Genomic DNA, 27,085 nt, shown 5'->3' with positions numbered 1-27,085 from the left:
TAACGTCCTCCGCCGCCAAGTTTTTCTTGGCTTGAGCTACCTCCCCACGTAACCGTGCCACCTCCGCATCATGCTGAGCCTTATCCGCCGGTTCAACCACGACAGTTAATAGGGCCGCCATTCTATCCATGAGATCCATCAACACTTGAGTCGGTGGGCGCGCGGGGTCTCCTGACCCGGCCGCTGCCGTCCCGGTGGTTATTGTTGTCGCAGTCGTAGAGTTTTGACCGGTCTGCGTACCAGTCATGAAGATCCCCGCTTTGTTCGGCGGCTCAAAGGGGTCCGGAATACTGCTGCCATCGGAACAGTCCCCAAGCCCGCCATCTTGTAGTTGATACAATGAATCCGTCTCATCTGTGGACGACTCACCGTCACAATAGATGGCCGTCTCACCGCCATCCACAGATCCTTCAAAGAACTCCCCTCCATGGATGCAACCCACGAAGGCATGCTTCACGGCGGGTCTCGCACACTGAGCCGTCTCGATGAGGTCGGTGCAGATGTCCGGCTCAGGGCCCGGCTCGCCGGTCCGGCCGATGAAGACGTGGATTCCGTCGAAGGGGACCCGGTATTCGTACTCAATTGAGATGGCGTCGGGGCCCCAGCCTGCGTCGTCGATGTAGAGTTTGCCGCGACGACTCTTGGTCATCCAGCCCACCGCGTATCCCTTGAGCCCTTCGAAACTACCCTTCAAGAACTCAAATCCACCGTGCGCTGGCCCCATGATGGACGCCAACTGTCGTGGAATTGTCACGGCAGATGTCCTGCTGAAAGGACTTAGTCGTGGAGCCATCGCAACTAGGAAGTTTAAAGGGGTTAATTGGGACAAAGGACACGAGAGGTTTTTATACTGGTTCGGCCCCTTGCGGTGAAGGTAAAGCCTAGTCCAGTTGATGTGGTATTGCTAGGTTTCGATGACCAAGGAGTGAAATACGCCAGCTTGGCTCTCGATCTGTTGTTTCTTGCCCTAAGCCGCCGCCGGGTCGTCCTCTTATATACACGGGTTAACGTCCTGCGGCCTACAGAGTCCCGGCGGGCTCATACAACGTGTCCGGCTCGGTGACAACTCTTACATGCCTTATCTTACAAGTCTTATTCATACATGGCGGTTTACGCTTACGGGCCTTAAGTCGCCTCTGGGCTTTGAGCTTACTACAAGCTTTATCATAAACCGTCACCTTGTATACTCTTTAGGCTTTCTTTGAAGTAACCCGCCATTGAGATTGACCCGACCCCTCCTGGGCAGGTCACACCTGGTAGTCATATCCCAACAGAATGGGAGGCCGTCGTCGACATTTCCTCCTCCAGTGGCACACAATGCATTCAGTCTCGACGTTTGGTCTTTGTCGGCTGAAGCCACGATGACAATTTTTTCCGTGAAAAGAAAAGAAAAGATTGTCAATAAACGTCAAAACCGATTTAGGTAGCCCATACATACTTTTAGGCCCAGCCTGCGAAGCCTGTAAGCTCACTCGGCCCATTAATGTGGGCCACCAACTTATTGGTCCAGAAATAACTTGTTTGCCCCGGTCGTCTTCTCCCTCGGCGGTGCCACCAAACCGGGCGAGCGAGCGAGCGGAGGAGGGGGGTTCAGATCAGCTCATCGCTCCCTCCCTTTCTTCCCCCGATCCAGCTGCTCCCGATCGAGATCTGCCCGGCGGGCGATGAGAGCATGACCCCCGCGCAGGACCCCTTCTACATCGTCAAGGACGAGATCCAGGATTCCGTGAGTGACCTCCCTCCCCATTTCCCCGCTCCTACACCCACCTGATTTCATATTTAATTTGTTTCTAGTTTCTACATTTCGCTATTCACGAATCTGAGATGTTACGCTCTAGCCATGATCTGCGATTCTTCTGGCTCCTACGAGGTCCGGTAATGTGGGCTACCTGTATTGGGGCTTTGTGTGTTCGGATCCCAGGTGCATGCGTTTATAGCTTGGATCCATTGCAGGACTTAATGAATAATATTGACGGTGTAAATCTGAGATGGGGAACCAAACATTTTGGGTGTGTGCTACCTGCTGCTTAGTTTACGTGCATCTTGTGCATGTTTGGTGTCCTGCAGAGAAGCTTGCCTATGATGTCTGATTGCTGCATATATGCATACATCCAGAGTTGTTTGTCCATTGGGTTTTGAATTTTTGTTGACAATAATGTTTCCGTTCCCTTCATGTAAAATGATTCTCAAGAATTCCTAGAACCAGTCCCTTTCTTTTATTCGGTGATGTCTATAACAACTTGTTTCCTTGCCCCATTGTCGTACAGATTGACAAAGTACAAGATACTTTTAATCAATGGAAGCAAGCACCTGAAAATACAGGAGAGTATGTTCATCTTACCAGAGAACTGCTAACCACCTGTGAGAGCGTCCAATGGCAGGTACACTAGCTTACAACCATATCTATGGCAAGATTCTAATCCTCTGTCCGGGATGCACTGAATCCCATGTTAGGAATATTCTTATTGTATTTGTCGTATTTTGGGCAATGATATCGTATCGATAAGGTTAAGAGTTGGTCGTTATACAAATCATGTGCTCTTCCTTTTGTCGTATTTACCGTGTTCCATTTCTGAGCTGTTTTCTGCTTTTAATGTTGCAATTAAGGTGGATGAGTTAGAGAAGGCAATTTCTGTCGCTGAGAGAGATCCAGCTTACTATGGACTTAACGAGGTTGAAATTGGGAAACGGAGGAACTGGACTAGCACCGCCCGCAACCAGGTATGTTATTACATAATATTTGCTAATGTTACTGCTAACATGAATGATTAAGCTACAACCCGAAGTTCAGTAGCAAATTTAGTATGATATAGTATGTAACAAACTTGAAATTGTTCTAGGTGGTAGCCATACGGAGGAATGTTGAAGCTGGAAAGCACAAGACTGCCTTTGGACGTTCAGTCAATCCTTCCGAACTAGGCAGATCCAAGCAGCACATTGCTCAGGATAACGATGACTTCATTGCTTCAGAATCTGATCAACAGATGCTCCTGATGAAGTAACTTCTATACAAACTTAGCTTGTCTCGTAAGATTTATGTTTGCCCGTATATCTATTGAGAACGAAGAAATTAAGATTTAAAGATAAGAACCTAAGACTTAAAGATGAATTGAATTTCTTCCTCACAGAATCATGATGTTGTAAGTAGAAGCTCTGCATTTTATGTAATGCTACCTTCCAGAGGATAATTCTAGTTTTTTTGTACTTATATGAGCTGCTCTTAAACTACCATTGATAAATGGTTGTACTTCTGCAATAGGCGTCAGGATGATGAGTTGGATGCGCTTAGTGCTAGTGTCCAGCGAATTGGAGGTGTAGGTCTCACAATACACGAAGAGCTTGTTGGACAGGTATTCACTAGCATTAAGAAATATGGGATGATTTAGATTTCCTTTGTTGGTTGCTTTCTTTTCCTATATTCATGAAGAGCCCGGTTAACTATATTGTGCCATAAGATGTCATGTCTTTCTCGCTTCGGTACTTATCTCCTTTTTTTACATTCATCAGGAAAAACTTCTAGGTGAACTAAGCCTCGACATGGAAACTACCTCCAACCGGCTCGATTTTGTGCAGGTATGCCTTATATCTTTTACAGAAATGTAGGGAAAGGCTGCGTACTATAGACCCAAAGTGGTCGGACCCTTCCCCGGACCCTGCGCAAGCGGGAGCTACATGCACCGGGCTGCCCTTTTTTATGCCTTATATCTCTTAGTGTAGCCCAGGACACGTTGTTTGGAACTCCGTGCATGTTTTTGCAACATATTACTGCAGCAAGCACAAATAATATATATCACCTAGTTTCTTTCTTCTGGATTCCAACGGACTGAAACTTCTCCACCGTTTTTGATTCGCAGAAAAGAGTGGCTATGGTTCTGAAGAAGGCCAGCTTGAAAGGGCAGATCATGATGATAGCTTTCTTGGTGGTTCTTTTCATCATCCTTTTCGTTTTGGTATTCTTGACTTGAGAGATGGAGTTTAAGTTGCATGAGTGTTTGCCATCAGGTGTAGAGTGCATAGCACATAAGTATAATTGATTCATGTAATTGTGTCTGGCCGTTATAGTTTTGTTCTTTGGGGATCTGCCTCTGCCAAGTAATATCAAAGTCATTTTTCGTGTAATATGGCGAATTTCAGTTGCATCTATAACAATCTCTACTCCTAATGGAGCAGTTGGTAGCCTCGTACGGTTTATTTTCGTCCCACCTTCCATGGGTTTTTGGTACCTCCTCTCACCTTCGCTGTTTTTTTTTGTCCCCTCTCTCCACCTTATTGGTTTATTTTCGCGTCACTCTCTAACACAACGAAAAAATCTGAGCAGATCAGAACTTTTCATAGTGGCGCAAGTTATTTAGTAATGTAGAATCAATCACGAACAATCTTTAAAAATAAAATCTAAATTAATTAACCTTACCTTAAATCACTCAATCACATTAATTAGAAAGCAAATATTTGATTTTTAGAAAAATCGTTCAATCACATTAACCTTATCTTAACTCACAGATGATGATCAATCTCCAAAAAAAGGAAACAATACATAGAGGGAGCAGTAAATAAACTTCCTTTTTTATGACATATATGATCTTTTCTTTCCTTTCCGTTGTCGAGTGTTCTTGATTCTTGAGACCGATACTTGGGCTGCGTCACTGGGTCGCGACGGTGCCGGAGGACGAGGACGGCGAGGCCAGGTGCCGCGGTACCGCGTTGGTCTGGCCGGTGAAGGGGGCGAAGAAGGGCGGCTTCCCACCTTCCATGGTTTTTTTGGTACCTTCTCCCACCTTCGTTGGTTTTTTTTGTAGATTTTTTTTGTCCCCTCCCTCCATCTCATTGGTTTATTTTCGCGTCACCCTCTCACACAACGAAAGAAATCTGAACAGATCAGAACTTTCCATACTGGCGCAAGTTATTTAGTAATGTAGAATCAATCACGAACAATCTCTAAAAATAAAATCTAAATTAATTAACCTTACCTTAAATCACTCAATCACGTTAATTAGAAAGCAAATATTTGATTTTTAGAAAAATCGCTCAATCACATTAACCTTAACTCACGGATGGTAATCAATCTTCAAACAAAGGAAGCAATACATAGAGGGGGCAGTAAATAAACTCCCTTTTCTTATGACATGTATATGATCTTCCTTCCCTCTCCATTGTCGAGCGTTCTTGATTCTCGAGACCGATGCTTGGGCTGCGTGACTGGGTCGCGACGGTGCCGGAGGACGAGGACGGCGAGGCCGGGTGCCACGGCACCGTGTTGGCCGCGGCCGGTGAAGGGGCGAAGAAGGGCGACTTTCTTGGCCGTGGCCCTCGGAGTTGGTGCGGTGGAAGCGGCACTTGAAGGACCCGGCGTGAGTGGCCGGCGTGCAGACGCACTTGGAAGCAGGCCCGTGGCCCGCGCTGGACGGCGCCGATGCCGACCCGGTCCACCTCCTTCGCGTATTCTTGGAGCTGTGGCTGGCCGATTTACATGAAATTAATTCCCTCAATTGTGGTGGCAAATATAATACATATAATCCATATTGTTATGCACTAGTGTGTGTATGAAATAGATGGATTATGGTCCTGTATCCAATAAGCTGGATATGTGTGTGTGTTAGAGAAAGAGAGAGGGAGAGGGGGAGAGAGTGAGGAAGAGTGTGTGTGTGAGGATTTGATGGTAAAAAAGGTCGCCAATGTAACTTGATATGTATGAGAATATTAATATTGAACTTTTTAAGTTAATTGGCCCCGTTGCAATGCACGGGTGTTTTATGTGTTGTTCTCCACTATATTCAATACAGAAACTCGCCGAAACAGAACAGATAGATAAAGGAATGGAGGTACCGCCCATCCGACACTTCATGTTCGATCCTGATACAATTGAAAATCCGACGGATGTGCTGCACTATATGCTATGCATGGATGGCTGGACGTATAGCGTCATATGAAAATCGCACACATACAAAGGCTTTTTCGTGTTGGGTTTGTGCTAATCTTTCCCACATCTGTTAATTCCTTCCTCTTCCTCCCCTTGCCGTGTCACCATATTTGGCATATCTTCTCTCGTGGACCTCGTTAACCCCTCATCCATCGTTATTGATTGTGCCATTCCCACCTTTGTCGTCATCAACTTCACCTCCTTGATATTCACCTCTCCTTTATCATCCTCCCGCCTTCTCCTTCCCTGGTTGACCTACTTTCGTCCCATCTGCTATCCGTAGCAATTGGGGAGCATGTTCTAATGCCCTCGAACATGATTTTTTGAAGAGAAAAATGAAATCACCACGGATGCCCATAGGAGACACACAATTTAAGAGTAGCTGTAGAGCCGTAACCAAGAATGAAAACTCTCATTTGAGAATAGAATACATTGCTTTTTCATCTTGTGTTAGTACTGCATATAACTTACAGACGTGAAGAAGTTCTCAACATAAAGAAAGGGAAGATGATTTTGGAAGCTATTACTCTGTTAGTGCTTTACAACTGCAAAATATTGAAAGGTACAATGGAGATGTTCGGTGACTAAAGCAGCCAAATGTGATGCTTAACCATAACATGGGATTCTATGTTGCACTTCATTTTTTTAAGGTAGACTTGATCTCCCATAAGAACCGTGTTATACCCATATCGAATGCCCTCTAAATGTATTTGACTCTGGCTAACAGGTTGACATCGTAACCAACTTGCGACCATTGATCTCCTATGCTAGGGATAAAGGTTACGAGATCAATCATACTACTGGTGACGGTCATCGAAGCACCATTGTGATACGCCTCACATGTTTGACAAACCCCTCAAAAACTCCTCGGTAGCCTTCTTAACGCTTCATCTACATGGAATTTCAAGAAGGACACTTATGGAGCGCTCTAGTGTGGGGTGGGGTGGGGGGGATTGAGAATTTAAAACTACAAGGTGTACTGACGTAGTCTTCTTCTTGCACACCTCTTGCAACTTACGCGGATAAAGAAGAACAAAACAACAAAATATCGATGAACTTTGAAATATACATTCATAGGCCCCCTCCCTTCTTTTCACCAAGAAGGCATTTTATGGGAAGTGACTCTTCAAAGCCCCCATATTCAGAGGTTTTTTCATAATAAAAGAAAAACTTCAATGATATATCTGATATTTTTAAAGGCAAATTCAGACTATCTGACGCGGCTTGGGTCGACATACGCCATCCACCCTCCCAGCTTGAGCCAGGCCTTAAAAATTTTTTTGGGAGAGAAAGCAGAGTAACCTTTTTTTTTCTAGGGAACGCACATTGGGCCGGAACCCACACGTAGAGCAGAGAAACGGGCCAGGCCTCATTAGCCCTAGCAAGATCCGCAAGGGGCATTTCCGTCCGACCGAACAAAACCCTCACCCCGGGGTCCCTCTTTATATAAGCTCTCCTAGGGTTTACGTGCCCTCCTCCTCCACACACACCACCCTCCCCCATCCGCCGCCGCCTCCACCTCTACAGGTAAACTGCGCCGCCTCCTCCCTTTCCCTCGTCTCTGCTCCCTTCTCACCGTCGACGGCGGCGGGCATTTCGTTGCCGCCAGGCTCTGCCGCCGCCGTTTCCAAGTCGTGAACTCGTGGTCGTTTCGTTGCGCTCTTGCGCTCTTGCGCTGCCTGGATCTGATGGGTTCCTGATTTGTTATCCACAGGGGAAGGAAGGGAAGATGTCGCACCGTAAGTTCGAGCACCCGAGGCACGGATCCCTCGGTTTCCTCCCCAGGAAGCGGTGCTCGCGCCACCGCGGAAAGGGTATGCCTGCTTGCTATAGTTACTCTCCACCTGCAGATGATAGCCGTGATATGCTCTGTTAGTATGTTTAGTCGATCAAGTGAGGCGAGCCGGCTTGTGAGTATATACTGTTTGGGTGCGTCGCTTTTTGTTGAAACCTGCTTGGGTTAGTGACCTTTTCGTGTGCAGTAGTAGACTCGTAACTAGGAATCCACGCCATAATTTGGCTTCCTTAGATTGCCTCCTGACCTAGTCCTCAGTTGGAGTTTTCAATTAGTTCCTGTGCAACCTGTAATCCTTGATTTGCACGTCTCAATGGTTGTTTTGTTGTTACTGTGATGCTGTTTTTCATGTCTATGTAAGGAACACAGCCAGTAAACTATTGTTGATAACATTTATAATAGATTACACTTGCATGTGTGCACCAGTTTTCAGTCAATTTTTGCTAGTCTTGAGAGATGCCAAACACTTGATGCACTTTCAGCAAATGTATACTTTAGTAAATTGCTTACTTTCAAATTCGTAGTGTTTTTAGCTTTTCCTGTGATTACATCAGTGGCATGTGGAACACTGCCTGTTTGATATTTTAATGCTGCTTCCAGTCATTGCGAAAATTTGACATTCCATTGATCTTGGTATGTCAATCTAATATTTGCCTGTTTAATTGCAGTGAAGGCCTTCCCCAGAGATGACCAATCCAAGAAATGCCACCTCACTGCCTTCCTTGGCTACAAATCTGGGATGACTCACATTGTGCGTGAGGTCGAGAAGCCTGGTTCCAGTATGTTTACTAACTCTCTGTCTATGTTCATATTCTTGTTTTACTCAATTGATTCCTTCCCACCATTATTGCTGTTGCAATGCCCTCTATCGTTACAGAAGTTGAATCATGAATCTGTTGACTCTATTTGAATTTGTAAATGGCTGTTGCATATGTGTGATAACACTCCATTTGATATTCCACAGAGCTGCACAAGAAGGAGACATGTGAGGCTGTCACCATTGTTGAGACACCCCCGATTGTTATTGTTGGACTTGTTGCCTATGTGAAGACTCCTCGTGGCCTTCGTACTCTCAACTCAGTCTGGGCACAGCATCTCAGCGAAGATGTCAGGAGGAGGTTCTACAAGAACTGGTGCAAGAGCAAGAAGAAGGCCTTCACCAAGTATGCTCTGAAGTATGACAGTGATGCTGGCAAAAAAGAAATCCATATGCAGCTTGAGAAGATGAAGAAGTATGCTACTGTTGTCCGTGTTATCGCCCATACCCAGGTCAGAAATTGTCTTGGTACTTTCTATCTTTTGCCCTTGTTGTTCACAGTAATGTTACTCATGTTGCTTTTCATGTGATTCAGATCAGGAAGATGAAGGGATTGAAGCAGAAGAAGGCTCACCTCATGGAGATCCAGATCAATGGTGGCACCATCGCCGATAAGGTTGACTATGGTTACAGCTTCTTTGAGAAGGAAGTCCCTATTGATGCTGTGTTTCAAAAGGATGAGATGATTGACATCATTGGAGTTACCAAGGGTAAGGGTTACGAAGGTGTTGTGACACGTTGGGGTGTCACCCGTCTTCCCCGCAAGACCCACAGAGGTCTTCGCAAGGTTGCCTGTATTGGTGCCTGGCATCCTGCTAGGGTGTCCTACACTGTTGCTCGTGCTGGTCAGAATGGTTACCACCACCGAACTGAGATGAACAAGAAGGTCTACAAGATTGGCAAGGTTGGACAGGAAACTCATGATGCCTCTACCGAGTTCGACAGGTGTGTTTTTGTTTTGTTAGTGTTAGTTTGTCATCTATGTACTTTCTGGTCTGAATTGTATCTGGTGATGATCCATTTGCACTGGTTTGATCTTACAGGACTGAGAAGGACATCACTCCCATGGGTGGCTTCCCTCACTATGGTGTGGTGAAGGCTGACTACCTGATGATCAAGGGATGCTGTGTCGGCCCCAAGAAGCGGGTGGTGACCCTCCGCCAGTCCCTGCTGAAGCAGACCTCTCGTCTGGCCCTGGAGGAGATCAAGCTCAAGTTCGTCGACACCTCTTCCAAGTTTGGGCACGGTCGCTTCCAGACCACGGACGAGAAGCAGAGGTTCTACGGCAAGCTCAAGGCTTGAGCTGCTGCCCCGCATCATCAGTTATATCATTTTGTCAAAACGAACATGTGATACTTGGTTACTTCCCCTGCCTAAGTTTTGTACTAGCTGATGTTTTCAGAATCTGGCTCATCTATGAATTCTTCGTGTCATGTGCTACTGTTATTGTGATTTAGCTGTTGAAACCTATTTAGAGTCGTACCTGGTTGCAAATTTTCTGAAATGAGTCTGCTTGCCTAAAAGGTTGTTATCTTGTTTTCTGCGAGCTTTGAAGGAATGTGTACAAGCCATTTTCATTGTTACCGTACCGACTGTTAAAATTAGGTCAGCTTGTTCGAGTGACCACATGAAGGAAAACGATTCACATCGGTCGATTGTAGCGCCGGTCGCTTGCTCGTCCTCATCTCTTGGTCGCACGCTCGTCGCCATCCTCACTCAGCTCCTCTGCTTGGATGCTTGTTTCTTGGCGAGCTCCCTACTGGCCACCTCCAACCCATCCTCTCTTGGCTTGTCTCGTTTCTTGGCGAGCTCCTCCCCTGTCCCCCCTTTGCTAACTCACGCTTGCTTCGCCATCCTCTCTGGCTCGTCTCGTTTCTTGGCGAGCCCTGCCCCTATTTTTGAACTCACGTTTGTCACCATTCTCTCTCGGCTCCTCACCGTTGATCTCTGCCATGAGTGCCTCCATGCCTGCTGAAGTGTGCATACTCACCGTTGATCTCCGCCATGAGTGCCTCCATGCCGGCCGGGGTGTGCACTTGCACCATGCTAAGCTACGGTCCACCATTGCTAGAACCAGCAAGTGGCGGAGCTTGTCACCAAAAGATGGGCAGGCCAAAGAGAAGAAAGCAGCCTACAGACTAGCCAGTGGAACCAGCGATGGCGAAAGTTGCAACCGGCGCCTGCATAAGCTATGATAGTGCCTGGTGAGGAGGAAGGGAAAACTGCAATCAACTCTCGTGGTAGCTACAATGTGCATCCTCACTGCTGATCTCCGCCACGAGTGCCTCCATGCCCGCCGGGGTGTGCAGCTGCACCATCCTAAGCTACTGTCCACCACTGCTGAAACCAGCGATGAAGAAAGCTGCAACCGGCGCCTGCATAAGCTACGATAGTGCCCAGTGAGGAGGAAGGGAAAGCTGCAATTAACTCCCGTGGAAGCTACAATGGGCATCTCACCGTTGATCTCCGCCGCGAGTGCCTCCATGCCCGCCGGGGTGTGCAGCCGCACCATGCTAAGCTACTGTCCACCACCGTTGAAACCAACGATGGCGAAAGCTGCAACCGGCGCTTGCATAAGCTACGTCAGTGCCCAGTGAGGAGGAAGGGAAAGTTGCAATCGGCTCCCATGGAAGCTACAATCATTTTGCTTCGATTTTTTTGCTAGAACCGACGAGATGGCAGGCTGCGATGAGGGAGTCGAAGTTACGACTAGCGTCCATGGATGCCACGATGTTGATGTCGAGATGCTGCAATGGGTCACCGCGATGCTACGATGGGAATCACTAGGAGCTGCAACTAGACGGTGACACCCGAATGTTGAACCAGAGAGCATCGTTGTTGTAACCAGCAATGGTGAACATGGGTGTTGCGATAGGGGGATGGGGGGCGAGCTAGAACCACAAACAACCAGAGATGCGTTGGTGCTCCGACGACAACGATGGCCGAGCAACATCAATACCACCTGCAGGAAAGGGGCAACAAAGTTGCAATCGAGCTGTGGCCAGGCACGACGTGGTGCTACCGACCAACGCGCAACCGTCCATCCTCCAACTCGCACAGGGGTAGAGGGTTGACCACACGCGTCTCTCGTTTTGCAAGAGGGTCGCGGCTAAGAGGAACACATCAAGCGGTTTGGATGTGGCTGGTCCGGAGCTCGCGTGAGTTGACCAGCGCGGAGCATCGCCCTATGAAGTACTTCATCCATTTTCATAATGTAGTGCGTACAGATTTTTTGCAAAGTCAAATATTGCAAACTTTGATCAAGTTGTAAAGAAAACTATTTTTCCTATAATATCAAATATATATAGAATACGAAGCTGCAACTCATTATGAATCTAAAGGTATATATTTGGCATTCTAGATGTAAATATTATTTTCCAGAAACAAACTTGATCAATTTGTGAAGTTTGACTTAAAAAAAATCTAGTGCACCGCTTGAGGGAGTATCGTTATCACAGGTGTCGCACGTGTCAGCAGGCAGGCCCTGTAGTGACGCGGAGCCCCTCCCGCAGTCCCACTTGTCGGCTGGCCTCAACTGACAGTGGCACGCAGTCCCTCCTTATCCTCGAACCAGTCCATCGAGGCCACACGCCCACGCAATCGCCCGAACGAACGTCTGGAGCGCCTCCACGTCACCCGTAGGGACGACCGTAATGCGTCCATGAACCCCAACACGCCACGGTAGGTTCCCCCTCCACCCCCGTCGACCTCGAGGACCCCTCCTCACTCCCTCCGCAGGCAGAGCGGAGCAGCGAGCCCGAAGGTGCGATCGATTCCTTCCCCCTCTCCTCGTCCCCCGTCGATTCTTCATTCGATTCGTGCGGCGGCGGCGGCGGCGGCGGCCAGGAGCCGATTCGACCCCTCGCCTCCGCCGGGGAGCGCGCGTAGGCGGCAGAGGCGACGTTGCCGGCGGGCCCCCTGTTCGCGCCATTCCGCGACGCGGAGCGGAATCGGTGTCACCGCCGTCACTCCGGCAGCTTCCTGGGGTCTGCGCCGCGGGCTGCTTTCCTGGATCAGGAATTCAGGGTATCGCGGGGCCATCTGCTCCTTCGTGTTCCCTTCTCTTCCTTTCGAAGAAACTCGCACCCTGCCGTCATGGCGTGTCTTCCTAGGCTTCTCATTCCGTTTCGCGTGGGTTTAGCTTCTCATCTCGTGCACCGTTTGCTGCAACCGACTGCTGGGGTTAGGGTTCTTGGGGGGTGTATGAGTCGCGGCCGGCGGTTATCCGATTTATCATGTCGCCTCTTACGTTTTTATCCTTGCGTCTCATCTCCTTTCATGTCTACTACCTTATTTCCGTGCACTTTATTCATGCTGCTGCTCTTGCCATGCTAAAACCTATCTTATTCATAGCCATGGATAGATACCAAAGGGTGGAGAAGCCTCGGAATGAGACACCGATTCGCGAGAATGAGATCAGAATCACTGCGCTCGGGAGGATGAGGAACTATATCGGCTATGGAATGTCGTTGCTTGAGGTGACTCCCCTTGCTATGCTTTGTCATTTCGTTTTGTCCTTATCTGGTGTTCAATAAGCAACAATTTCTTTGTATGCTATTTTTAACAATCTGGTAAATGCCTCGATAGTGGAGATATGTTCAGGAATACTGCTCAACATCCTATGCCTGCGCTCACATGTATTTAATTTATCATTAAGTGTTTCTATTTGCCACCGAGTATGATGTTAGATTTTTTATTTATAATTCTACTAGGTATGTGTCTCTGTGGTGCCACGGGGGAACACAGTAAGAGAATCATATGGGACAAATCTTGATGCAAAGCAAATAGACAAAATAACATTACATTTTGGTTACAAAGTATAGATTTCCAGCTATTTCTTAAACTGATAAAATAGATATGTGCCCATGATTAATCTGCTTTACTGGGTTACCAAATACTATATGAGTTCGATTGATATTTATTTACCTCTGGGCCGTGAATTTTATTGTTATTTATTGGATTACCAAAGATGACTGATCAGTACCAGGTTTTACCAGAAAAAACAATTTATTTATGGACCGTGGATTTATTGCTAATTTCATATACATAGATTTGGGTTACCAAAGATTGGTTTGATGAAATCAGAAGAGGTGAAAAACCAAAAAAATCGGTGGAGGGTGGGAGGTTGGACGAAGGATGGACAAAACTGAGTGAGAGATGGAACATTAGGTTCTTTTTAAGTAAAAAATAAATAAAGTAGAGACACCTGCCCGACTTTGGGTTTTCTTGGTTAATATTTTGTAGTGCTTCTTTGTCCACTACTTCTTGTTCGACCCTGACAACGGAACTTTGTGAAGCCTTTCAATTTGTCTTTGTTTCACTTACCATTCGATCTTGATGCCTGAAGTATCTGCAGGTTATCAGCTTATAATAAAATGATATGAACTCGTGTGCAGTTCACATGAATGTCGAAAAGCTACCTTCATATTTGCATATACCGCTTCAGTCATTATTTTATGAAAACCTGTTGGTGGTCAGTGGTCAACAGAATTTTTCAGAATCCCTAAATGGTGTTAATCTTGACTTCATTTTGGTTGAATTCATAACTGAACCACTTTTTTTTTCTTCCTCCTACTGTATATTTATTTGTATGCATTTTTTCAGGAAAATGGGCATGATGAGATCACTATCAAAGCCATGGGACGAGCCATAAATAAGACGGTCATGGTTGCTGAATTGATCAAGGTTAATAGTAACTTCTTCTGCCTTAAAATATCTGTTATTAATGTGGTTATTTGTTATTTGTTTTGCTAATTTGACACATAATGTTCCTCAGAGAAGGGTTGCTGGTCTCCATCAGAATACGTCTATTGAATCTGTTGGCATCACCGACACATGGGAGCCTCTGGAAGAAGGCCTTGTCCCGTATGGATGTACATATATTCTTTTCTTCAGAAAAAGAAGAAAGATTTATTGCCACACTAATGCACTTTTACCACAGGCTAGAGACAACTCGTCATGTATCAATGATTACCCTAACATTGTCCAAGGAACCATTGGATACGTCATCTCCAGGGTAAGGCAAACCCTGTCCTTTCACTCATTTTTGTACAACCAGATATTGAATCAGTTCAGATTCAGCCGCTTTGAGTTCCCTTAGCTGTCTATTGTTGTTCAATATTGGAAACTGGCCGTAATTTGTCTGCGTATTGTGGGTATATACCCTTAGGTACCAGCCACCCATACCAGCTGAAGAGGTGAAACCTGCTTTTGATTATGAACATGAAGGTGTTGCTCTGAGTTGATCCGCTCCACCGATTTTTATTTTTCACATGTATCACCATTTGATCACAACGTCCTTCATGGTAATTTAGGATCCTTTCCCTCTGCTCGTGGGAGAGGTCGTGGTGGACCTGGTGGCGGCCGAAGGGGCAGGGGCAGAGGTATCTTCTTTTCTCATGTCTTTCTGAGCACACAACTTTCAGACAGTAACTCATATGGCCCTCAGATACGACCGTATCTTTATAACATTAACATTCCATGTTGCCAAGTTACAGTATCTTATTACGTACTCCCTCCGTCCGGAAAAGCTTGTCCCTCAAATGGATGTATCTAGCACAAAATTTGGTGCTAGATACATCCATTCGAAGGACAAGCTTGGGACAAGCTTTTACGGACGGAGGGAGTAATACATAATACAGTTTACTCCTTTACACATGCATAGTGGATTTTAAATGTCACCACATCTAATTTATGACACGCTCAACCTTTCATACTATTTCTTGCCTTTTTGTTTCTACATTGAATAGTTTAAATCTTGAGGGTGAATTCATTGGGCACCATCTAGTTTTCTTGCATTCTAAGTTCGCAGTGCTTCAATCGGCTCCATTTTCTGGACTTGTTTTTCAGTCTACATTTATAAGTTTGTCCAGAGTACATGCGTTAGTTTCTTGCAACAAATCATATGGACAAGAAACTATGTTAATTCTGTGATGATAAACAAGTACAGCTATTAGCAATGGACCCCCTCCTTATGACTGGGGTGAAGAATGGGAGGAGGATGGAGACTATTACTACAATGGTAGAGGCAGAGGGAGAGGCCGGCTAAGAGGAAGGGGAAGAGCCCGTGGCTACCACGGAGGTGGTCGACGTGGTGGCTATGGCTATGATTACGGTTATGGTGGCAGGGGTGGCTACTATGAAGAGCGGGGTGGATACTTTGATGGCGAAGCAGATGAGTATCAACCCCCTCCAGGCCGTGGTAAGCTCAGTCTGATGTATCATTGTTTCTGTTTTTCATTTTTTGCATGCCCCTATCTCACATGGCTTATGTTCCTCATGGTTTCTCAGGGCGTGGCAGGGGAAGAAGAATGGAGCAGAGTGAGTACTACAATGGCGAACCAGATGAGTATCGCCCTCCTCCAGGCCGTGGTAAGCTCGGTCTCACATACCATCTTCCTGTGGCTTTTGCATGCCCTTTCCTCTCATGGCTCCTATTCTCCATGGCTTCGCAGGGCGTGGCAGGGGAAGATGGATGGAGCAGAATGAATACTTCGACGAACCTTATGAATACCCTCCTCCAGGCCGTGGTAAGCTCGGTGTGACCTATAATGTCGCCGTGCTTCTTGCAAGCCCCTACCTCTCATCACTAACATTCGTCGCTTTGCAGGTCGTGGCATGGGAAGAAGGGGAGGGCCATGGCGCGCCCGAGGCCGCGGGCGTGGCCCGATGCTAGATTGAACTGGGACATGCCAAGTGCAGCAAACCATGAAGCTAGCACTGCTGTGCTTAATTACCTGATGGTTTTTGCTTACCCTGTTGCTCCATGTGGGGCTCTCTGACGTGAATCTTTATGCGGTCTGATGCTGTACGACTTGCCGCCGGGCAAATTTTGTGTGGCTTACCTGTGGTTTGTTTAGCTAGGCCAGCCAGCAAAGTACCTCAACACCTAGTAGAACGTGTGAAATATGTTTCGGCCTCCCGTTTAGTTATCTCGGGTTTTACCTCTCTGTGGATGTGAATGCCAAGCAGGCTTGTTTGCTTCGAAGTCTGCCGTATCTCTTTCGCTTGTTGGAGCTAGACAGAGAGATTAGAGAAGGGAGATTAAGGTGAGAGTTTGGTAATGCGGGGGATCACACAATAATCTCATCTCGTGAACCTGTTTTACTGTTTGGTTAGCCGCTCTCCGTGTGAAATATGTCCTGATCTCTTACAAAGTTTAGGATCAAGAAGCAGTAAGTTCAACAGATTGCAGCCGTCGCAAACTAAGCACAAAATAGACGCATGTTCGCCTTGAATCTGAGGCGGAAGCCCGTCGAACACAAAGTATAATGTGACATCATATCAGGTTCTCCTTCAGTACTGAGTGTATTTTTTACTATCAAGTGCATCAAATGTACTCCAGAATATACCTGTGCGGACGCTCAAAAAAAAAAAGAATATACCTGTGCGTAAATATACACGGCCTGCAGAAGAGAGCGAGGAGACTGGCTAGTCAGCAGTCAAAGTCTTCCTCGCAGGAGAAATAGTCAACCGCAATCCGCCGAACGTTCTTGACCCCACGGGCGACTCTTCCTCTTCCTCCCACTCTCACGAATCAATAGGCCACATCTTCCTCCCCACTTCCGTGGTTACCCGGCCCTGCAGCCATGGACGGCGTGTACCAAGCGCTGGTCGTGACCGTGGCTGCCTCCGTAGGCATCTCCTTCCCCTGCCTCCTCGTCGCCTTCCTCTGCCGCCACCGCAAGAACCGCCTCCTCGAGCCGGACCACCGCTGCCCGTCGTCGTCGTCCCTCCCAGTCTCCGGCCCCAACGGGATATCGTCGGAGCTCTCCTCGTCGTGGTCTCTGTACGGATCGGCCGTCGACTCCTCGCTCAAGAAGCTCTCGCTGGACGACCTCGCCAGGGCCACCGGCGAATTCTCCCCGGACAACATCATCGGCGACGGCAGCTTCGGGTTCGTGTACCGCGCCGTGCTCCCGGACGGCGGGCCCGCGGTGGCCGTGAAGCGCCTCTCCGCGGACCACGCCGCCGGCGCCGGCAACCGCGAGTTCCGCGCCGAGCTGGAGGTGCTCGGCAGCCTCAGCCACCGCAACCTCGCGCGCCTGCTCGGCTACTGCGCCGCCGGGCGCGACCGCCTCCTCGTCTACGAGCTCCTCGAGCGAGGCAGCCTCGACGCCTGGCTGCACGGCGACGCCGCCTCGGCCGGTGGCCTGCTCCCGTGGCCCGCGCGCCTCCGCGTCACCCGCGGCGCAGCGGCCGCGCTCGCCTTCCTGCACCACGACCGCCACCCGCCCGTGCTCCACCGCGACGTCAAGTCCAGCAACGTGCTACTCGACGAGGGGTTCGAGGCCAAGCTCGCCGATTTCGGCCATGCGAGGGTCGTCACCGGCGGCCCTGCCGCGTCGCAGCTCAGCACGCAGGCCGCCGGCACAGCGGGGTAATGCACTGGCCTTCTTGCAAATCACTTCACTTCAGAGTTCACATTTTGCGCATGTTTTCAGTGTTGAAAGTAAATACCAAATCAAGTTTCAAACAGACCCGTAAACCTTTTAGAGCACGAATGCATCAGACGACATGAAATTCGACTGAATATAGTGAAAAGTTGGATGAGGCATAGTTTAAACTGACTTTTCAGTAGACCCACCTCGTCCTGCCGTCCTTTTATATGGAAAACAAATATAAAAATACGAGACTATCTAGGACTAGCCCTTGTAGGTATATTTCTATTGAAGAAACTCTAAGCACAACAAGTCGCCCCGTGACTCCGTGAAGCGTATACGGTGACAGTTGCTGCGCACCGATGTGATCTCAGTATCATACGATAAATCGGTATTCTTGATTATGACCAACAAGTGAATTTTTAGAACAAGTTCAATGACCACTAATGAGTTTTACTCAGATTTAAGTAGCCCAACATCGTTTCTATGGAGGCAGGAGTGGTACCACCTGCCAAGCTATGTTTTTCTAGGACGACCAAAATTATTATCTAACTACTTTGTGGTTGCATGTTTTGCATTTTTGTTCACATATGAATACAAGGAGTGGTTTAAAGTTATGCATAGAAGACAAGCTCAGTGCAGCGAAGTTGAGTATGTTGTAGTTACGGTAGTACGGTTTACGATTTTTAGGCAACAAAATACTAGTTAGATTAAAACATAAATGGACACATAGTTCGGTATTACAATGCCTTTCTTTGCAATAGCAAACACCACATTTCTCATATTTTAGACCATCGATAGGATTACTGTGCTTCAAAAAGGATATATGTGATCTTATGTTTATGCAACTGTCACAAAGGTACATGGCACCAGAGATACGTTAAGGCGTGGGAGCAAGCGTGAAAGCAGATGTGTACAGTTTTGGCATGCTAATGATGGAGACAGTGACCGGTCGACGACCAAGCTGGCCAATGAAGAACATTAGAGGTAAGGAAGTAGAACTATTGAAATGGGCAAGGGAAAAGGTTGAGGCCGGCATATCCTCGGAGATTGCGGATCATCGAATGGGTTTAGAAGGGGAAAAGGAAACAAAGGAGGTGAAAACTTTCTTGGACATCGCACAAAGTTGCACAGAGGAGTCTCCTAAGTATCGACCGACAATGAAAGAGGTGGTAGAGAGGCTCAATAGGCTGTGAAAGTTTCAAATCAAATGTTCTCTCTAATTAAGATTGAATGACAACAAGAAAAGCTCAGCGGATTGACTATGCCATGATCAATTTGAGTTCCCCTACTGTAACATATAGGTCTTATGCTAGTACTTAGTTTGTTTTACAAATTGTGCGTATTTTGTGTATGAGGAGCTGATGACATGTGTGAAAAACACATATGTATTTCGAGTTGTACAAGGAAAATGGGCGACCAATATGTCTTACACCCTTCTAGGCACCCCCCTCACCCCCGCTGTATACACACCACTACTCGATTCTAGCACCTCTAGTAGGCATCTTTCTTCATTACCAACCAATTCAAGTAGTCAATAATGATAACTTTAAGGTCTAGAGCATCATCCAGATTCCCATATCCATGCTCTAGCTATCAAGCAATAGAGGCGGAACAAGTCACAAGCTAGGTAAAACTGTTGAAACCATGTCGCTCATACACATAATATGAAAGATTTAGCAAGGTGGGAATGTTTTTCGAGCTATCTATTATGCTTGTTTGATTAAAGACGAAACCCATGTATGAAACTATTTACAAAGACTCTCAAACTGAACTATCTCTGTGCAATTCTAGTGTTGAGAGGGCATTTTCTTCAAACACTTGCGCATACAATACAGAATGCATTCTCAGAAGATGAGGGAGAGCATTACTTGAACGATTACCTAGTTACTCTTCCTATAAGAGCGTTCTTTATAAAGTATTGCATAATTCCATCCAATGGCGACATCAGGCCCTAGGTAGCCTGGGCTGCCACCTTGGGCATGGCCGAGAAATCCTTCATGGACTGTAGCTACAAGGCCGGTTTGGGCTGATCTTGACTCTGCCATTGTTTCCACCCTTTTCCTTCTAAGCATGAAAAATAGAGTTACGGTGTAATTTTATCTTTTGTTATGTATTTTATGCTATTGGTTTGGAAAGCTGTGCAAAATTGCCCCCTCTATCATTAAGAACCCGGATACAACTGTAAGGTTGGTTTCAAAGATGCAACACAACAGGAGTCATGTGGATGCCAAATTATTGCTAGAAAACAACTGAACAATTTCAAGTGAAAATTATAAAACATGAGAGTTATTCCAAACCATATATGAATTAATTTTCAAATAAAATTATATGCTCAAAATTACAAGTGGATTATGTTGCTCACGCAACAATTTCCCCCGTTGAATGATTTTCTCCATTCTCTTTTGTTAGACTCTTTCCCTCTGTTATGGAATAGATTTCTCCAAATTATTTTTTGGTAGCAGTGTGCTATGAGGTTTTGCTTGATTCTAAGAGGGGAAAAAATCTACGATAGTAAAATACCCAAGGGGATCCCCTCTTTCCATTGGGACATCTTCTCCACCAGGACATTATCTGGCAGTTAACGAAGGAGGTGAAACCCTAGGCGCAAAGTCCAAGTTTCCGAATAGCTTAGGCCTAACCTCATACTGGGTTAGCATATGACTCAAACTCACTTGTGGCTTTGTCCTCGCCTTGGGCAAAAAGGTAATACGAAGTTGCTACCACATGGACTATTGAGTTTATATGTTGGTGTGCACTCACTTTTATAAGTTAGCGAAGCTTATCACAACCATACTCACACACATGGGCCATCATGAGAAATGGCCAGGATGTCACTATGGGCAAAAATAATGATATTTAGAATGCCAATAGCATCTATATAGCCATTGATAGATTAGAAAAAGCAGAAAATAGATCCTAAAAACAATATAGAAATCCATAATAAATCTAGACATTTTAGATAAATCACAACTAGTATAACAAAAACCATAATTTTAACAGAAATAAATACAAATATGTGAATAATACTAGGAAAACATCAAATTTTATTAGTAGGGCAAGCAAGTTTCCAATTCATGTGCATGGGATTATGAAGACATGCGGCACACTAGTCAAACAAAGAACAAAGCAACACAACTCATCTCATCTCAAATAATGGTTTGAACATCATCTCTAGTCCTACTTACCAATTGACCTTTTCCTTTCCCTTTTCATGTAAAAAACTGCTAACTTTATTTTATTTTACCATAGAACAATTTTCCATGGTCTTTGCATCAAAATATGAGACATGCAAAGATCATAGGATTGGAGATGAATCCATCATTTCATAGATGAGAACAATATGAAATAGACAATCTCATTGACACATATACAAACATACCTGGAGACATGGATGAATATAGAAACACAAGGGAAATCATGGCATGTCCCATCCATGGAAAAGAAGGTCAAAAGATATAGGAAATGAACTAGGGGTGTAGGAGGACATCTATCAACGCGTAGGCATGTGTTTCTTTTCATACCGGGAATCATTCAACCACAAAGGACTAAATTTAAGATCCACCCTAAAATTGATTTTAGGCTCGCTCCGATTCCCTCCATGATGTGATACACATAGGCTAGTTTACATGATTTTGATTCTTGTTTGAACTTTCAACAAAAAAGATCTCTAGGTGGACATGGTGCTCCCGATCTCTCTGCCTCTTTGGATAGAAGCACCACACAAATTACCTCTGCTTGCTGAATACATGACCGTGCATTACACACATTGTTCCATCTTTTCCCTTGTGCGTCGTATGGTGTCGCGTGACAATATTCTCACGAATAACTTTACAACTATCCACTTTTGTTTCTCTTTCACGACCCCCATTTCATGACAACATAACCAGACTTAGAAATTTAGTCGGTTCTCACCTCCTCAGATGCTTCGGTTCGAATAGCTGTAAGAAGATAGTGTGCAATATTACAAAGATAAACCCATGGTGAAAAAATGCATAAGTTAGATTTTTGAGGAGCACAAGGGATCCCCTCGATGGAGAGATCATCTCCATCGGTACCCTGTGTCACACCCTGAAAATTGCATGAATTAACTAAAGCAGACACCAACCATTAATTGAGCCATCATTTTTAAAATGATATTGCCTTGACTGATTTCAAGTGTTTATCTTCATTTTTTATTGGATGTTTCAAAGTTTATCTTAGTTGTTTTATTTGGTGTTTCCATAGGATTATATTTCATAGAAAATCCTATAACTATCCTCTTCCAATCATATGGCCTAAACTATTCCCACTGATCATGGCATGTGGTTAAACCCCCATTTTTTGGCCAAAAAGCAATTAAGCCCATCTTCTTTTCCAACACTCCAAAGTAGAGCTTTGAACTATCTATATTTTTTTCCATAACATAAATTTATTAAATTCATTTATGAGGTCTATTATATATAAGATTACCATTCCCTTCAAAAAATATTAGTTCCAAAGATATTAAGTATTTTTTGGATTCTTTTGAAAGGCCAGAAATGGCACCCCCAAATTTTTGTGGAGATACTTGATTGATCTTTCTGGTCAACATATGTGAGTCTCACCACATGGTCGTGTGTACTTCCTGCGTCCATGAATAAGTGTCTATCTACCTTTTGTCCTAGGTCAAAGTTTTATAATTTTGACCAACTTCATACAAAAGAGCAGTGATATATATGACATCAAGTTGATATATTATGAAAGTACATTTCAAAATGGATCTAATGATACTAATTTAGTGCCATAAATGCTACCACTTTTTTCGATAAAGTTGGTCAAAATTTTAAAACTTTGACTTAAGACAAAAGTTGGAAGTACACTTATTGGCGGACAGAGGGAGTATCATGTTGCCCAAACATCAATCAAACGTCCTTGTGGTCAAACCTAGGGTTTGATGTTTTGCTCATTCCTCTTGTTGGTAAAATCCCTAGAAAATTACTAGAGACTCTCCTCATTACCCATGGCACGATGGTGTTTAACTAATGATGGGTGAATACTAGTTCCATGCTCGTTTGTGGTTAATTTTCTATGAAAATTGAGAAAAGTACATGAATGTATGAGAAGACCAATAAACTACCCTGGAGAAGATCTTGCTAATTGTACGACAATATGAAATTCACCCTAGAAAATATATTATATCCGAAGAGCTTCCTAGGCGATTCTTGGAGATAAGCTATTTTTCTTGCTCATGGGTTCTTCCCCTTTACCTCCTATTCAGATGATACCACATAAATGATCCAACTCTTTCGCATTGCTTCATCTTTTTCTGTATGCTAGCTCCTAAGTTTGGATATTCCGCACTGAAAAGAAAACATGATATGAGAAGCCATATCGACGCTCGAGGTGTGACGCCCCCGATTCAATCGTACACTAATCATACACGCAAACGTGTACGATCAAGATCAGGGACTCAGGGGAAGATATCACAACACAACTCTACCAATAAAATAAGTCATACAAGCATCATATTACAAGCCAGGGGCCTCGAAGGCTCGAATACAAGAGCTCGATCATAGACGAGTCAGCGGAAGCAACAATATCTGAGTACAGACATAAGTTAAACAAGTTTGCCTTAAGAAGGCTAGCAAAAACTGGGATACAGATCGAAAGAGGCGCAAGCCTCCTGCCTGGGATCCTCCTAAACTACTCCTGGTCGTCGTCAGCGGGCTGCACGTAGTAGTAGGCACCTCCCGAGTAGTAGTAGTCATCGTCGATGGTGGCGTCTGGCTCCTGGGCTCCAACGTCTGGTCGCAGCAATCGAGTATAGAAAGGGGGAAAAAAGGGAGCAAAGAAACCGTGAGTACTCATCCAAAGTACTCGCAAGCAAGGAGCTACACTACATATGTATGCATCGGTATCAAATGGATTAATGGTATCATATGTGGACTGAACTGCAGAATGCCGGAATAAGAGGGGGATAGCTAGTCCTTTCGAAGACTACGCTTCTGGTAACCTCCATCTTGCAGCAGGAGAAGAGAGTAGATGGTAAGTTCACCAAGTAGCATGGCATAGCATAATCCTAACCGATGATCCTCCCTTCGTCGCCCTGTGAGAGAGCGATCACCGGTTGTATCTGGCACTTGGAAGGGTATGTTTTATTAAGTATCCGGTTCTAGTTGTCATAAGGTCAAGGCACAACTCCAAGTCGTCCTGTTACTGAAGATCACGGCTATTCGAATAGATTAACTTCCCTGCAGGGGTGCACCACATAACCCAACACGCTCGATCCCATTTGGCCGGACACACTTTCCTGGGTCATGCCCGGCCTCGAAAGATCAACACGTCGCAGCCCTACCTAGGCACAATAGAGAGGTCTGCACGCCGGTCTAAATCCTATGGCGCAGGGGTCTGGGCCCATCGCCCATTGCACACCTGCATGTTGCGAGGGTGGCCGGAAGCAGACCTAGCCTAGCAGGCATTCCAGTCCAATCCGGCGCGCGCTGCTCAGTCGCTGACGTCATGAAGGCTTCAGCTGATACCACGACGTCGAGTGCCCATAACTGTCCCCGCGTAGATGGTTAGTGAGTATAGGCCAGTGGCCAGACTCAGATCAAATACCAAGATCTCGTTAAACGTGTTATCTTGAAATAACCGCGAACGCCGACTAGGGCCAGGCCCACCTCTCTCCCAGGTGGTCTCAACCTACCCCGTCGCTCCGCCACAAAGATCCACTTAGAGGGCCGTCGGGACAAACGTTCTTTCGGACCCAATCCGTGAATCACTCGCGGGTACTCCTACGAGCCGACCCGTCTTTAGTCACCACAAGTATCATATATTATGTATATAAGTATATACCCATGACCACCTCCCGAGTGATCACGGCCCGATAGTATAGCATGGCAGACGGACAAGAATGTAAGGCCACTGATGGCAAACTAGCATCCTATACTAAGCATTAGGATTGCAGGTAAGGTATCAACAGTTGTAGCAACAATGACATGCTATGCATCAGAATAGGATTAACGGGAAGCAGTAACATGCTACACTACTCTAATGCAAGCAGTATAGAGAAGAGTAGGCGATATCTGGTGATCAAGGGGGGGGGGGCTTGCCTGGTTGCTCTGGCAAGAGAGAGGCGTCGTCAACACCGTAGTCGTACTGGGTAGCAGCGGCGTCGGTCTCGGTGTCTAACGAGAGAAGAGGGGGAAGAAACAGTAAATATAATGCAAACAAAAGCATGACGATGCATAACATGACAAAGCGTGATGCTAGGTGTGCCCTAACGCGGTACAAGGTGGTACCAGTGAAGGGGGAAAACATCCGGGAAAGTATTCCCAGTGTTTCGCGTTTTTGGACAGATTAACCGGAGGGGGAAAGTTGCGTGTTCGCTATGCTAGGGATGCGTGGCAGACGAACGGGCTACATATTCGGGTTCGTCTCCTCGTTCTGAGCAACTTTCATGTTGAAAATAATTTAATCCGAGTTACGGATTAAAAGGTATGAATTTCTAAAGTTTTTATTAATTTCTGGAATTTAATTAATTATTTAATTTAATACGAAATTGGGTTTATGGCATCAGCATGATGTCATGCTAACGTCAGCAGTCAACATGAGTTGACTGGGTCAAACTGACGCGTGGGTCCAGTGGGACCCACCTATCATACACTGTTAGGTTAATTAGGGTTTAGTTAATCGATTAGGTTAATCTAATCAGGATTAATTAGTTTAATTAATTCTTTAATCAATTAATTAAGATTAATTAAGATTAATTAATTAATTTTATTTATTATTATTTTTAATCCTTTTTTAAAACCGTTCTAGGGGATGGACCCCACTAGTCAGTAGCACGAAGGCCTTAGCGGGGCGGGCACACGGGTTACAGGCACGGGCGCCCGATGGGGCGAGCCCGGGCGACGGGCGCCAGCCGCCCGACAGGGGAGGCAACCGGGGCAGTGGCGAGGCGCCGCAGCCGCCGACGAGTGGAGGCGGGCAGCAGCAGCCACCGACGAGTGGAGGTGGGCAGCAGTGGCAGCTAGCAGCAGGTTGCGGGCGCGCGCGGCGCACGGGCGCAAGCAGCAGCAACAAGGAGCGGGCCGCGGCAGCGCAGCATCAGGCACACGGGGATGCAGGGGCGCGCGGGGAGCGGACGAGGGGCGCAGTGAGCAGCTAGGTTGTGACGCCCCGAGACCGATGCTCGAGAAGACTTCCATATATTCCGGGTTTCGCCGTGTGTTTCATTTGTGCCTGCCCTTTTATTTTTGCATTGCATCATGTCATCATGCCATCATCTCATAATTTTTTTGCAACTCAACTAAATAAATGGCATGGATCTTTGATCCATTTAAACCGAGGGAATTCACATGGTGATTCTCTTTACAACATATCCTCTCGATATTTAGAGAGCTATAGTAAATATTCTAATTTTTTGGATTTACCGCAAACACGCTTGCAAAATATCCCAACGCCTTTGTTATCTTAAGTCTCGGACTCCAACCTTGTCATATATTCGTTCATCTTATTCCGGTGCTCCACCAAAAATCCGAACATTTTTGGACCTTCCTTACCCTCACTTCCTATTCAAACCATTTGATTTTAAATCAAATGAGTTTGAATTTAAAACTTTCAAAAATGCCCACTCCATTTTTCTTGGAACATGCGCATTTTTACGAGTCCGTGAAAATTATCCCCATGCCCAGATTCCATCCCTAACTTCTCTTTCTTTTCTTTCTCTTTTTCTGTTTTGTTTTTAAATGGAAAAAGATAATTTAAAGAAAGGAGAGAGAGGAGAGAGCCCAACAGGCCGGCCTCTAGGGCCCATCCCTAGGCCCAGCCGCGCCCCTGCCTATCCCCGCAGCCCATCTGCACCGGCCTTTAGGCCCAGCCTTTTCCCACCTAACCCTAAGCCTAGCCGACACCTCTTCTCTACCCTAGCCTCGCTCGACCCCCCTCTCCCTCGTTTCCCTGCGTGCGCCGCCACCATGTAACACACCAGGAGGATCCCCGAGCCCGATTCCCCAGCTCCTCATGCCCGAGGGCCTCGCGTGGGAGTTCGACCCTGAGCGCCGGAGATGCTCTTCCTCCCGCTGACTTCCTCCCAGCGCCACCCCTGTCTCGCACTATACCTCCTCCCTCTTCTCCATGTCCGCTGCGCCGCCCTGGGTCTCCTTCGGCGTCGGCCTCCCGCGTCGCCGGTCTGCCTCCCCATCCTTGCCGGA

The 27,085-nt window shown here is 46.2% G+C and overlaps 3 protein-coding genes and 1 pseudogene across 6 annotated transcripts; all 4 read left to right on the top strand.

Moving 5' to 3' along the window:
• The first annotated feature begins 1,528 nt into the window (after positions 1–1,528).
• On the top strand, positions 1,529–4,180 carry LOC119286406 (syntaxin-61-like). The gene is made up of 7 exons (XM_037565778.1): positions 1,529–1,726; positions 2,268–2,381; positions 2,608–2,721; positions 2,841–2,998; positions 3,260–3,350; positions 3,508–3,573; positions 3,855–4,180. Exons 1-7 carry the CDS (start codon positions 1,673–1,675, stop codon positions 3,963–3,965), a joined length of 708 nt encoding a protein of 235 aa, XP_037421675.1. The 5' UTR covers positions 1,529–1,672; the 3' UTR covers positions 3,966–4,180.
• A 3,183-nt stretch (positions 4,181–7,363) lies between these two features.
• Positions 7,364–10,063, top strand: LOC119286405 (60S ribosomal protein L3-like). The gene is made up of 6 exons (XM_037565777.1): positions 7,364–7,444; positions 7,632–7,731; positions 8,381–8,491; positions 8,677–8,981; positions 9,065–9,474; positions 9,573–10,063. The coding sequence occupies exons 2-6, from the start codon at positions 7,647–7,649 to the stop codon at positions 9,829–9,831; spliced, it is 1,170 nt and encodes a 389-aa protein (XP_037421674.1). The 5' UTR covers positions 7,364–7,444; positions 7,632–7,646; the 3' UTR covers positions 9,832–10,063.
• Positions 10,064–12,148: 2,085 nt separating this feature from the next.
• On the top strand, positions 12,149–16,516 carry LOC119286404 (heterogeneous nuclear ribonucleoproteins A1 homolog). 4 transcript variants are annotated; one of them, XM_037565772.1, is made up of 11 exons: positions 12,149–12,292; positions 12,883–13,007; positions 14,134–14,214; positions 14,306–14,394; positions 14,471–14,545; positions 14,699–14,757; positions 14,844–14,912; positions 15,479–15,730; positions 15,820–15,900; positions 15,984–16,058; positions 16,139–16,516. In XM_037565772.1, exons 2-11 carry the CDS (start codon positions 12,885–12,887, stop codon positions 16,207–16,209), a joined length of 975 nt encoding a protein of 324 aa, XP_037421669.1. In that variant the 5' UTR covers positions 12,149–12,292; positions 12,883–12,884; the 3' UTR covers positions 16,210–16,516. The 4 variants fall into 4 exon arrangements, with proteins under 4 accessions (XP_037421669.1, XP_037421672.1, XP_037421670.1 ...); XM_037565775.1 differs by lacking the exon at positions 15,820–15,900; XM_037565773.1 differs by lacking the exon at positions 15,984–16,058.
• A 514-nt stretch (positions 16,517–17,030) lies between these two features.
• On the top strand, positions 17,031–19,439 carry LOC119286403 (annotated as a pseudogene).
• The last annotated feature ends 7,646 nt before the right edge of the window (positions 19,440–27,085 follow it).

This window comes from Triticum dicoccoides, chromosome 4A, assembly GCF_002162155.2.
Source record: "Triticum dicoccoides isolate Atlit2015 ecotype Zavitan chromosome 4A, WEW_v2.0, whole genome shotgun sequence".
Classification (NCBI taxonomy): domain Eukaryota; kingdom Viridiplantae; phylum Streptophyta; class Magnoliopsida; order Poales; family Poaceae; genus Triticum; species Triticum dicoccoides.
The sequence above is the reverse complement of the archived record's forward strand: the minus strand, read 5'-3'. Positions and strand labels throughout refer to the sequence as shown.